Source organism: Lactuca virosa, chromosome 8, assembly GCF_052849685.1.
Source record: "Lactuca virosa cultivar CGN04683 chromosome 8, Lactuca_virosa_CGN04683_v6, whole genome shotgun sequence".
NCBI lineage: Eukaryota > Viridiplantae > Streptophyta > Magnoliopsida > Asterales > Asteraceae > Lactuca > Lactuca virosa.
Genome location: NC_136433.1, coordinates 134375074 through 134388109, shown reverse-complemented (window position 1 = coordinate 134388109; position 13036 = coordinate 134375074). Strand labels below are relative to the sequence as shown.

General features: G+C 35.7%; 1 protein-coding gene across 2 annotated transcripts; it reads left to right on the top strand.

Annotated features, from left to right (window-relative positions):
* The first annotated feature begins 6103 nt into the window (after positions 1-6103).
* On the top strand, positions 6104-11889 carry PHS2 (alpha-glucan phosphorylase 2). Of its 2 annotated transcripts, XM_079063929.1 has the most exons (17): positions 6104-6238; positions 6324-6404; positions 7397-7641; positions 7809-7988; positions 8064-8240; positions 8318-8403; positions 8484-8673; positions 9092-9184; positions 9279-9460; positions 9551-9668; positions 9768-9896; positions 10024-10242; positions 10371-10574; positions 10666-10824; positions 10903-11166; positions 11254-11444; positions 11548-11889. In XM_079063929.1, the coding sequence occupies exons 3-17, from the start codon at positions 7432-7434 to the stop codon at positions 11672-11674; spliced, it is 2529 nt and encodes an 842-aa protein (XP_078920055.1). In that variant the 5' UTR covers positions 6104-6238; positions 6324-6404; positions 7397-7431; the 3' UTR covers positions 11675-11889. The 2 variants fall into 2 exon arrangements, with proteins under 2 accessions (XP_078920055.1, XP_078920056.1); XM_079063930.1 differs by lacking the exon at positions 6324-6404 and having other exon boundaries at positions 6114-6238.
* Positions 11890-13036: the final 1147 nt, after the last annotated feature.

The window sequence follows — 13036 nt, the reverse complement described above, 5'->3', positions numbered from 1 at the left end:
ATTCCAAGAATCATTAAAAACCATATGTTTAGCCTAATTTTGTCACTACGTATAGGAATGGACTAGGAAGTAGTGTTAACTCTCCCCCACAGTGACCTGCCTCTCTAATACAATTAGGTTCTCCTTTTGAACCCAGATCTTGGGATCTCCAGTCTTTTGGGTAAGGTTTCCTTCATATGAATTTATTCATTCATGGTCTTTAGTCCCATTCCTCTTGATGACTTATAAACTACATCTCTACTTAAGCCTTTTGTAAGCGGATCTGCAATGTTATCTTTTGACTTTACCCAGTCAACCGTGATAACCCCCGTAGAGATTAGTTGTCGTATCGTTTTATGTCTACGTCTAATGTGCCTTGATTTCCCATTATACATTGTACTTTGAGCTCTACCAATTTCCGATTGGTTATCACAATGTATACATATGGCCGTTACCGGCTTAGGCCATTCAGGAATGTCCTCTACAAATTGACGTAGCCACTCCGCCTCTTCAGCACAAATATCTTAGGCGATAAATTCAGATTCCATCATGGATCTAGATATAACTGTTTTCTTAGATGATTTCCATGCTACAGCAGCACCTCCAAGTGTAAACACATATCCACTTGTAGACCTGGAATCTTTTATGTCAGATATCCAATTTGCATATGTGTATCCTTCGATAACTGCTGGATGTCTGCCATAATGCAGTCCATATTCTCGCGTGTATCTTACATACCTTAGCAACCTAGTAATACTCTTCCAATGTTCATAACTGGTTTTACTAGTGTATCTACTTAGTCTGCTCACAGCATATGCTAAGTCAGGTCTGGTACAACTCATTAGATACATCAGACTGCCAATAATTCTTGAATATTCCACTTGATTAACACTTCACCTCTACTTTTACGTAGATGTTGACTAGTGTCAATTGGAGTTCTAGCTATGCTAGTATCTCCCTTAGCAAAATTTTCAAGAATCTTATCCACATAGTGTGTTTGACATAAAATCAAACCACTTTGGGTTCTTGTGATCTTGACTCCAAGAATCACATCTGCTAAACCCATGTCTTTCATGTCAAACCTGGATTTCAACATATCTTTCGTAGATCTTATTATCTTGTCATCACTCCCAATGATAAGCATATCATCAACATATAAACACAAGATGACATACCCATGAGTGGTGCTTTTCACATAGATACACTTATCACACTTATTGATTCTAAAGCCATTTTCCATCATGACTTGATCAAACTTTTGATGCCATTGTTTTGGAGCTTGTTTTAATCCATATAGAGACTTAACAAGTTTACAAACCTTGTTCTCCTATCCCGAGGCAATGAAACCCTCAGGTTGCTCCATATAAATTTCTTCTTCCAACTCCCCATTTAGGAAAGCAGTTTTCACATCCATTTGATGAACTTGCAGGTTTCTAATAGCTGCAATGGCAAGAACTAATTTAATGGATATTATTCGCGTCACTGGCGAATACGTATCAAAGTAATCTAGACCTTCCTTTTGTTTATAACCTTTCATTACTAGTCTTGCCTTGTATTTATCAATACTGCCATCAGGTTTCATCTTTCTTTTAAAAATCCAGCGGTAACCCAGTGGTTTGCTACCTGGAGGTAGATCCACTAGTTCCCACGTATGGTTTTGTAAGATAGATTCTACCTCATTTTTTATGGCTTCTTTCCATTGAGGTCCCTCAGAAGAATTAACCGCCTCTTGGTAGGTTTTAGGTTCACTTTCCACCATATAGGTGTAAAAATCATCACCAAATGATTTTTCAACTCTAGCCCTCTTACTTCTTCTGAGTTCTATCTCTTCTTCCTCGGATTGAGCTTGTTTTTCTTCTCGAACAGCTTCATTGTTTGGTAAAGATGGGCTTTCAACTTCCTTGTTCAAACAAGGAAACACATCTTCAAAGAATGAAGCATTCCTTGATTCCATTATGGTATTCTTGTGTATTTCTGGATTCTTAGAATCATGCACAAGGAAACGATAAGCACTACTACTTTGTGCATATCCAATGAATACACAATCCACTGTTTTAGGTCCTAACTTTTATACCTTAGGCGGTGGTACTACAACTTTAGCTAGGCACCCCCACACTCGTAAGTACTTATACGATGTCTTTCTTCCCATCCAAAGTTCATACGGTGTTTCATTCTTTTCTTTGCGAGGTATTTTATTTAAAAGATAGTTAGCCGACAAAATAGCTTCCCCCCACATTGACTGGTTTACACCCGAACTTATTATCATGGCATTGACCATTTCTTTCAAGGTGCGGTTCTTTCTTTCAGCAATTCCATTGGATTGCGGTGAATATGGTGATGTGAATTCATGACGAATTCCATTTTTTGCACAAAATTCAGCATAAGGAGAAACATATTCTCCACCCCTATCACTTCTAACTACTTTAATTCTCTTGTTGAGTTGATTTTCAACTTCATTTTTGTACAAGACAAACTTGTCTATTGCTTCGTCTTTACTCTTAAGTAAATATATGTAGCAATATTTCGTACTATCATCGATGAATGTACTGAAGTATTTGTTCCCACCTTGAGTAGGAATTGAGTTTAAATCACACACATCAGTGTGAATTAAATCAAGAGGTTCGGTGTTTCTTTTGATTGTTTGGAAAGATAATCTAGTTTGTTTTGCTTCAACACATGTGGGGCATTTGTGATTTGAGTCAATATTAAGTTTTGGTATGTATTCTATTTTAATTAATCGCTTAATAGAATTGTAATTTACATGTTTTAAGCGACCATGCCAAACATTTGAACACTTAAGCAAATAAGCAGAACTATGACTTTCATTATTCATTTTGTTTGTCACTATTACATTCAATTTGAACATGTCATTCAAGGCATATCATATTCCCACAAACATACCATTTTTGGACAAAACAAACTTGTCCGACGCAAACACTAGCTTAAAACCAAATTGGTTCAACAAACCACCCGACACTAGATTCTTACGAAGTTCAGGAACATACAAAACATCCCTAAGCTTCACTTCTTTCCCCGAAGTCATTTTTAGAATGACATCACCAACACCTTTGATATCCGCGGTAGCTGCATTTCCCATGTAGAGCTTTTCACCATCTTCAACTTCTTTGTAGGTGTTGAAAACACTCTTGTCATGACACACATGACGAGTAGCCCTTGTGTCAATCCACCACTCCTTTGAATTTGTATTCATGATATTCACTTCAGAAACCATAGTCGTGAGATCGGTTATCATGGCCACCAACTCCATGTTGTCATTCACCATGTTTGCTTGACGGTTTTCCCTCTTAGGTTGCGGGCACTTCGAAGCCTTGTGACCCGGTTGGCCACAGTTGTAGCACTTGAACTTCTTCTTGAAAGTTCCTGCCTTGGGGCCTAGGTTTTTGCCCTTTGCTTTGCCTTTGTGAGGTCCCTTGCTTTTGCTCTTGGAAGTTTGACCAGCTTCCACCATATGAACTTTTGAAGATTCAACTTCACTGCCTTTCTTCAAGGCCATTCGATTGTCTTCTTCAATCCGAAGACGCACCACCAGTTCCTCCACATACATCTCCTTTCGCTTATGCTTAAGGTAGTTTTTGAAGTCTATCCAACCAGGAGGAAGCTTTTCAACCATTGATGCAACTTGGAACGACTCATTAAGATCCATCCCTTCTGCATTGTTATCATGTATGATGACCTGAAGGTCTTGAACTTGACTCATAACAGATTTTGAGTCAACCATTTTGTATTCCAAGAACTTAGCAACAACATGTTTCTTAGTTCCAACATCTTCTGTCTTATACTTACTTTCCAAAGACTCCCATAGTTCCTTAGCAGTTGCAGCTTTACAATAAACATTGTAAAGTGCATCAGTTAGCCCATTCAACACATAGTTGCGGCACAGAAATTCTGAATGCTTCCATGCATCCACTGCATTCACAGATTGAGCATCAGCCTGCCCCTCACCAATTACAAGAGCAGTTTCTGTTAGGAACCGAGTCAGGTTCAAGGTGGTCAAGTAGAATAGCATCTTCTGCTGCCACCTCTTGAAGTTGAGACCAGAAAATTTTTCAGGTCTCTCAACATGATTAGCCACGATGTTTGGAACCGGTGCATTTGGGTTCACAGGAGGGGTAGCACCAGCAACAGGAGTTCCAGTAGCAACAGGAGTTCTAGACATTCTGAAAGAGTCGTAACCACAGTTAAATAGATTACAGGAAAAATCGATACAAAATCGATTTATAATAGATTTATAATAAAAGAACAGAAAAGAAAACGAAAGTTTTAGAACAAAACATAAATTTGTTTAAGACTGTTAGTGTATGACTTCGTTTTTCCTCTTGAAAGTTTCATGTAAAGAAAAAATTAGTAGCAAACGTGGTGGCTGAGGCTCGAGTTGGACTCGATTCCCTTAAACAGATTCGCCGTCTGTTCACACAGGGTACAACAACCTTAACAGTGGTGTACTGCCGGATATTTCACTTGCCTGAAAGAGTCGCCGGAAGCAGGAGTACAGAGAAGGAGGAAAAAGAAGAGTATTGTCATTCGTGTGTTGAATGAGATGGTAAGGTCTCTTTTTATACTTGAATCGTGTAATCGAAACAAATCAATAACTGATTGAGCGTTTAATGCCAATAAATGTCATTAATTACGTAATTAATATATGGACCAAAACTGTCAAGTTTAGCAAAAACGAATAGCGCGTGCCCGAGTTTTCGGAGCTGCATTCGTGTCCGCAGGTCGCGTCCATGCACAAGTTCCGTGTTTTTGGTCTACGAAATCCAAGATTTGCATCCCCTGCGCGCGGGTAGGAATTGTAGTAAAACCATAGACACAAGTTTGTAAGCCTTTCATGCATTCAAGCTTATAAACCTTGTTGAACTTGGTCTTTCTACCAATGTGGGACTCATTCTCACATTCATCCATTTTTGCTAAACTTATTCTCAAATACCCTTCTTTGAGTATCGATATCTCATTCACATATACTCCATTTTGGACATATAATATATCGTTTCGAAGTCCTCGTGGAGGAGAGCACAAACCCACTTAGAGTTAGTTATATATACAACATATGTATATATTTATATATGTCCAAAGTTTGTAAAAATATAAATATTTATACTAAATTTTCCAACATTTTATAGTTTCGATCAACCAAACAAATCATCTGTATGTCTATCGGTAACTATATATATATATATATTTTGTTACTATGATAACCAAGTAATTCATGTGGTCCACGCCAACATCAATTTTTACACAAGGATGATTTGAGATTTAAACAACGCCAAGTTCTAATCTTACAAGTATTAATATTGGGTAATGAAAATGCAGTTTAAGAAAAAAACCATGTATTTTTGCCATCAATTAGTAGATTACATTTTTGGGGAGGGATCAATGGATCATGTGATTGAGAAGCAAGCAAGAAGTAGTAATGGAGTCCACGCCATGTCCCCGGGCCGGCTCTTCCGTGAACACAACTCACGGCGAGCCCGTGATAAGATGGTTCTATTTGCACCAACACCCCTCATTGTTTATGAAATTAACAAATTTAACCTTCAATTTCACCATACACAAAATTTCCACGAAATAAAGACCATGTCAGTAGAAGTTTCCATTCCTTTTCAATTTTATTAGCATGATTACAAAAACATATATAAATTAATTTGCCTACGTAATATTTATTTGAAATTTAGTATATTATTTAAAACATAACGTTATATTATTATATTATAGAGTATTTTGGACATATGAATAATAGTTAATATATGTAGTATATTCTGTAATATATTCTTCTAATAGTTTGGTTTAAAAAGCACTTCAAACAATGAAAGATGCTACTCTTACATGTATATGACTTGTTGTCTCGAGTCATGGAAGGGTACTGTAACAAACTCTAAAGCTTAAAGGATAAATGGATAACGTATTTGTGAAAACACGGGGTATAATGATCATTTACGGAATCTCAAGGGCTTAAAATGAAAATCGCAAAAACTTTATGCGAACTCGGATCTCTATGCTATTCAATCTTGTTATGCGCGCTTTCACTTTCCTTACAACGAACTCCCACGTGTCATCCCACACGTGCCACGCGAAATATCACATATTTATAATTTCTCAGCTCACTGAAAATATCATCGTCGTCTTCACTTTCGACCACCACACAATCATACGTGATCTCACCGACCTCCATTACTTATCTTCTCTCTTTCTCTTTCACACACACATTACACATTGCAGAAGACTACGCATATTCCATCGGGTACTTTTCTGAAATTGCTTTTTGGAACTTTCCATCAAAATATCTGTTTGATTTTTGCTATTAATAGACTTGTTTGTCACTATAGTTTCAAATTTGAGACTACATTGCAATCCCTGAGAGGCTTTTGCTTTATTCTGTAAGTGTATTCGACGATTGATTACACTGTGTAAGTGCTTTTGACCCTAACTCCGAGTTATACTTATCTAGTTTGTTTTTGTCAGTTCTGTTGTGATTGACTTGGTAATTTGCTATATTTATCATTTCCAGATTGATTTCGCTTGAGTTTGGGTTTGTCATATGTATCTCCCAGCGGTTTATGAAAATCTCAACAATATTTGTTTCGGATGTGCCCCAAAAATTGCTAGCATTCGTATATATATATATATTTTTTTTTTTTGTGAAATTCGGAGTTAATATTTTTTTATACCCACAATCATTGTATGCTAATCGCTTTTTTAGTTAACGAAAGGTATTTCAGGCTTTTTATTGAACTATCAACGTCGTATTGAGTGAAACCTGCAATTCTAGTGTGATGAGGTGTATCATTTTTGACTTATGGTAAACATAGACTTCTGTGGTGTTTAGAATTTTAGATGCGGGTTCAAATTCAGTTGAGTGTTTCAAGAAAAAAGATTATGATTATGATTTTAGGCTTATCGAATGTTATAAGTTCTATTAATTGATTACCAGATTTGAAGACTAGTGCACAATTACCTAACTATCTATCAACTTCTGTCAATTGATTATATGATTGACTCTAAAATTTGCAATAAATCAGTTGAAAAGATCACATCCAAACACCCCTCTCATGTATGTGCACGAAAGTTCTTGAACAATGGTTATGTTTGACTGAATGACTGCCTCTCTCTTTCTATATTCTTGTCTGTAATATAACTTACCAAGTTACCATCTTAGTAGATCATTCATTATCTTTGTAGTTGTTGCTATTTGCTTTAGCGTACCTTATAGGGAAAAGATCCAACATATATATTCCATCATATCATTGTTACAAACTCAATTAGTACACACCTTTTTTGAAGCATCAAGGACCACGAATTTGCATGATTCTATTACTTTATTGTCATACAGATATCTCTTTTCCAGTATCTTCAATCAAGTCTCCTTATTTGTTCCCCTCCTTCCCCAACAACTTTGCAGTATATAAAGTAGAATAGTCTCTGGAAGTTCCAGGGATGGAGACTACCACAAAGTCCAATGGTTCTTCCAATAAGACCCCTGATAAGATCCCTGTTGCTGCTCACCCACTAGCAGAAGATCCAACAGATATTGCATCCAATATCAAGTATCATTCTCAATACAGTCCACATTTTTCTCCTATCAAATTTGAGCCTGAGCAAGCATACTATGCAGCTGCAGAGAGTGTTCGTGATCGCCTGATACAAGTAAAAATATTTATCCTTGAAGTTGTTATCACTTATCATAAGTCATAACTCGTTCATAATCATACATGTTACATTTTTTTTCTTTGATCTTCTGAAAGTTCCCAAAAAACATGTTTATCTATCTTCTAACCTAACCATGCTTCCTTTTTTGTTCACTGCTTCTTCAGCAATGGAATGAGACCTATCTTCATTATCACAAAGTTGATCCAAAACAAACATACTACTTATCCATGGAGTTTCTTCAAGGGCGAGCATTGACTAATGCCATTGGGAATCTTGATATTCAAGATGCATATTCCAGTGCTTTGAACAAACTGGGACATGAACTTGAAGAAATCACTGAGCAGGTAATCCTTTAAAATCTTTCTAACATGATTAATCTGTTCTATTTTTTCTTAACTATTGCATTGTAACAATTGTAGGAGAAAGATATGGCACTTGGGAATGGTGGTTTAGGGAGACTTGCATCTTGCTTTTTGGACTCCATGGCAACTTTAAACCTACCAGCATGGGGGTATGGTTTAAGGTACAGGTATGGCCTCTTCAAACAGAGCATTTCTAAAGCAGGGCAAGAAGAAATGGCAGAAGATTGGCTCGAGGTCCGGACCCCATCTTATATTTCCATTTTATATATTTCTTTACAATTAATCATTTCTAATTTTCTTTATTATTTCAGAAGTTTAGTCCTTGGGAAGTTGTCAGGCACGATGTTGTGTTTCCTGTCAGATTCTTTGGTCGTGTTGAAGTCCTCCCCACAGGATCGTAAGCACAACTACAAATATCTTCTTTGACTTTGACTTTGACTTTGACTTTGAATTTGAATTTGGCTAAATATGTTGCAGCCGAAAATGGGTTGATGGAGAGGTTCTACAGGCCCTAGCATATGACATCCCAATTCCTGGATACAAAACTAAAAACACAAATAGTCTTCGCCTTTGGGAAGCCAAAGCAAGTGCTCGGGACTTCAACTTGTTTCAGTTTAATGATGGACAATATCAGTCTGCTGCTGAGCTACATGCTAGAGCTCAACAGGTTGGTTGTTTTCTTAATAGGCAAAATGCCAGATATAGCAACATACTTTACTCTCATTACCAATATGGGCAATCTACTTTATCTTTTACCTATAATAGCAATGTACTTGCATTTTGTTGCCAGTATTGGCATTGTTCTTATTTGCTACATATTGCTATTATCAGTAAAGAATTGTAAGTATGTTGATATTATGTTTACAGAAAACATAAGTACATTGCTATTATGGGTAAAATTAGTTAAGTACATTGCCATAACAGGTAATAAATAAAGTATGTTGCCTATATTAGTAAAAAACATAAAGTATGTTTCCTATATTAGTAAAACGTAATCACATTTTATATCATATTTTCCCAATTCGATAGAAAGTTTATGTCTTTTTAGCATGGAAATACTATAAACTAAAATTTTTTATCTCCAGATTTGTGCTGTTCTTTATCCTGGAGATGCTACAGAAGAAGGAAAACTTCTTAGACTAAAGCAACAATTTTTCCTATGCAGTGCATCACTGCAGGTTTGACAATCTTTTTATTTTGCATTTGTGACAATCGATGATTTATAAGTATTAGAAGATAAGATAATAGAGTTTGAATGTTTATGTTTTTTAGGACATTATTTCAAGATTCAAGGAAAGAAAAGAAGGAAGAAAACGGGAGTGGTCAGAGTTTCCTACAAAGGTTGCAGTGCAACTGAATGACACACATCCTACTCTTGCAATACCAGAACTTATGAGATTGTTGATGGATGAAGAAGGGCTAGGGTGGGATGAAGCCTGGGATGTGACTTCAAGGTGCTTTATAAATTTTATAAAAAAAAACATGTTACTTTTTGCTTTTGGCCTTAAATAATAACAAAGAGGTTGCTGTTGAGTGTTGACCAGGTCAATTGCTTATACAAATCACACTGTTCTTCCTGAGGCATTGGAGAAATGGTCACAAGTTGTGATGTCAAAGCTTCTTCCTCGCCACATGGAAATTATAGAAGAAATTGACAAACGGGTACTTAGTTTTAAATATCTTTTTTTTTTCTTGAGTTTATAAATAACATATACTTGATTGGTGATTCAAATATAATATATGTTTGTATAATTTCTGCAGTTTATTGCGATGATAAAGTCAACACGTCCTGACCTTGAGAATAAGATTTCTGATATGCGGATTTTGGATCATAACCCAAATAAGCCGGTTGTCCGCATGGCAAACTTGTGTGTGGTTTCTGGGCATACGGTAAGCTGTTTGAATACTATAAATGTAGGAAAAACCAACTAATTTTATATAATATTTGTGTTTTTTTTTTTGAGGGACAGTTTAGGGTCACTCAATTCAGCCCATTTCTTTTTATCTGTTTTGGCAGGTTAATGGTGTAGCACAATTGCACAGTGACATCTTAAAGGCAGAGTTATTTGCAGATTATGTGTCAATATGGCCAAACAAGTTCCAAAATAAGACCAATGGCATTACTCCTAGACGTTGGCTCAGATTTTGTAGTCCTGAACTTAGTCAGATCATAACAAAATGGTTAAAAACAGACAAGTGGGTCACCAACCTAGACCTACTTGTGGGTCTGCGGGAGGTATGCTGCTTTCATTTTCTTTCTATTTAATGTAAAAAATGACCAAAATGCCCTCTACTGTGAGGATTTACATACTTCCTGCTGATTCATATCCTCTCTCTCTCTCTCTCTCTCTCTCTCTCCAAAAGTTTGCTGACAATCCAGAACTTCAAGCTGAATGGGAGTCAGCCAAAATGGCCAACAAACAGAGATTAGCACAGTACATACTGAAAGTAACAGGCGAAACAATTGACCCAAATACCCTTTTCGACATTCAAGTGAAGCGCATCCATGAATATAAAAGACAGCTGTTGAATATCTTGGGTGCTGTTTATAGGTACAAGAAACTAAAGGTACATACGTTACACCATCATTTCTAGTTAAATACTTAATAGATAGATTGTATCATAGAAGAAGATTCTAGAACATTCCATACTGAAACAGGAAATGAGCCCTGAAGAGCGAAAAGCCACAACACCAAGGACAATCATGATTGGAGGGAAAGCATTTGCAACATATACAAATGCTAAAAGAATAGTCAAACTTGTGGATGATGTTGGTGCTGTTGTGAACACCGATCCTGAAGTTAATGAATACTTGAAGGTAAAAATGGTTTCATATCATTTTTTTTTTTGTGTGTGTGAACTGATTTAAGAGGAGGGTAATTTTGTATTATTGCAGGTGGTTTTTGTGCCTAATTACAATGTATCTGTGGCGGAGGTACTTATACCAGGAAGTGAGCTGTCACAACATATAAGTACAGCTGGCATGGAAGCTAGTGGGACAAGTAATATGAAATTTGCACTTAATGGATGCCTGATTATAGGAACATTAGATGGGGCTAATGTTGAAATCAGGGAGGAAGTTGGAGAGGACAATTTTTTCCTTTTTGGAGCAACAGCAGATGAAGTTCCCAAGCTCAGGAAAGACCGAGAAAATGGACTGGTGAGAATACAAAAAAAAAAAAAAAAACATTTGGTTTGTGTATGGTTAATTAAATATTATAATTTATTTATTTTTCTGAATTTGCAGTTTAAACCGGATCCTCGATACGAAGAGGCTAAAGAATTCATAAGATCAAAGGCGTTTGGAAACTATGACTACAACCCACTTCTTGATTCTCTAGAAGGAAACTCAGGGTATGGGCGTGGGGACTACTTTCTTGTTGGACATGACTTCCCAACCTACATAGACATTCAAGCTAAAGTGGATGAAGCATATAAGTAAACATCTCTCAAACCTTTTTATATATTTTTTATAAATTAAAATGACCAAAATACCCTTTACTTTACTGATTTTATAATTGTGTTGCATTACAAATTACAGGGATAGGAAAAGATGGATAAAGATGTCGATTTTGAGCACAGCTGGCAGTGGGAAGTTTAGTAGTGACAGAACAATCTCTCAGTATGCAAAGGAGATTTGGAAGATAGAGGAATGCCCTGTGCCATAATAATAATAATAATTGCATAGCTCCAGCCTCCACCTCAAGTGGTAACGTATTTTAGCTACTTTTTAGAAAAGTATAGTGGCAAAGAAAGATGGTTGGATACTTGGATATAATAAATAAGTTTCATTTCATGTTTATATTGTTTATTATGTATTTTTCTATATTATGTAAATAAAGTACTTGGTATGCCTATAAGAGACCGAATTTGTTTGCATTTATCACCCCTTGATCTTTTTATTTAGAGTAAATTATATTTATGGTACTAAAAAAATTTCTCTTGAAATTTTGGTCCATATTTGAAGTTCTTGTAAAATGACTATTTTTTATTTAACTACTATGGTTAATTTTTGCAATTTTGTTCCAAAAAATAATCATTTTACTTGAAACAAGAACCAGAATTGTAACAAAAACCTCAAATAAGTAGCAAAATTGCAAGAGAAAACTTTTTGGAACCAAAATTGAAGAAACCAGCTATAGGGACTAAAAATGTAATTTACTCTTTTATTTATTTTTCCTTCTCAATGTTTTTTTTTAAATGGAAGCTACTACTAGTCTACTAGGGTTATGTTAAGATTTAGGGAGTGTTTGGGACAGCTTTTTCTTTTTAGAAAATGACATTTTGATTTATGTCTTTTTCCAAAAAAAAAAAATTAAATGTGTTTGTATAAACTTTTGAGAGTACAAAGGGAAAAAAAGCTAAAAGTTGCTAAAAGTCACAATTCCTGACTTCTTAACCATCTTTTTTTTCTTCTTCTCAAAAAGTCTTCTTAACCATCTCTTTTTTCTTCTTCTCAAAAAGTTAATTTAAAAGATCTTTTGAAGTTACCAAACAGCTTTTTAAACTTTTGACTTTTTGAAAAATCCAAAAAGTCATTTCAAAAAGTCATTTCAAAAAACATCCTCTTAGTTGAACCCTTATTGGACCTTTTCGGGATCCATCTAAACCGACACCCTTGCCTAATAATGAACTAAACCTCTGTATTTTTCTTTCGACCAATGAACAAAAACACCAAAATTTACATGGACCAATCAAATTCACCATAGCAACTGCTAATCTGAAAAATTGTTGAGTTTCCGTTTGACTTTTGTCTGCCATTAGATCTATCAATATACAATAATAGCACAAATTATAATCAGCATGGATTAGACATTGAAACACACTTAGATTGAGGTGGTAATTCGTCTGTTGTAGGTTTTAGCTTTTGTAAAATCGTTAACAATGTTTTGGAAATTTTGCCAACACCCGTGACTAACTAGGACATAGAGATTTGACTTTGAAACTCATCTCTATCAATTTGATAAACTTCTCACACATTGACACTTATTAACACTTTTATACATCAAAACATCTCTTCAATTCTTCCT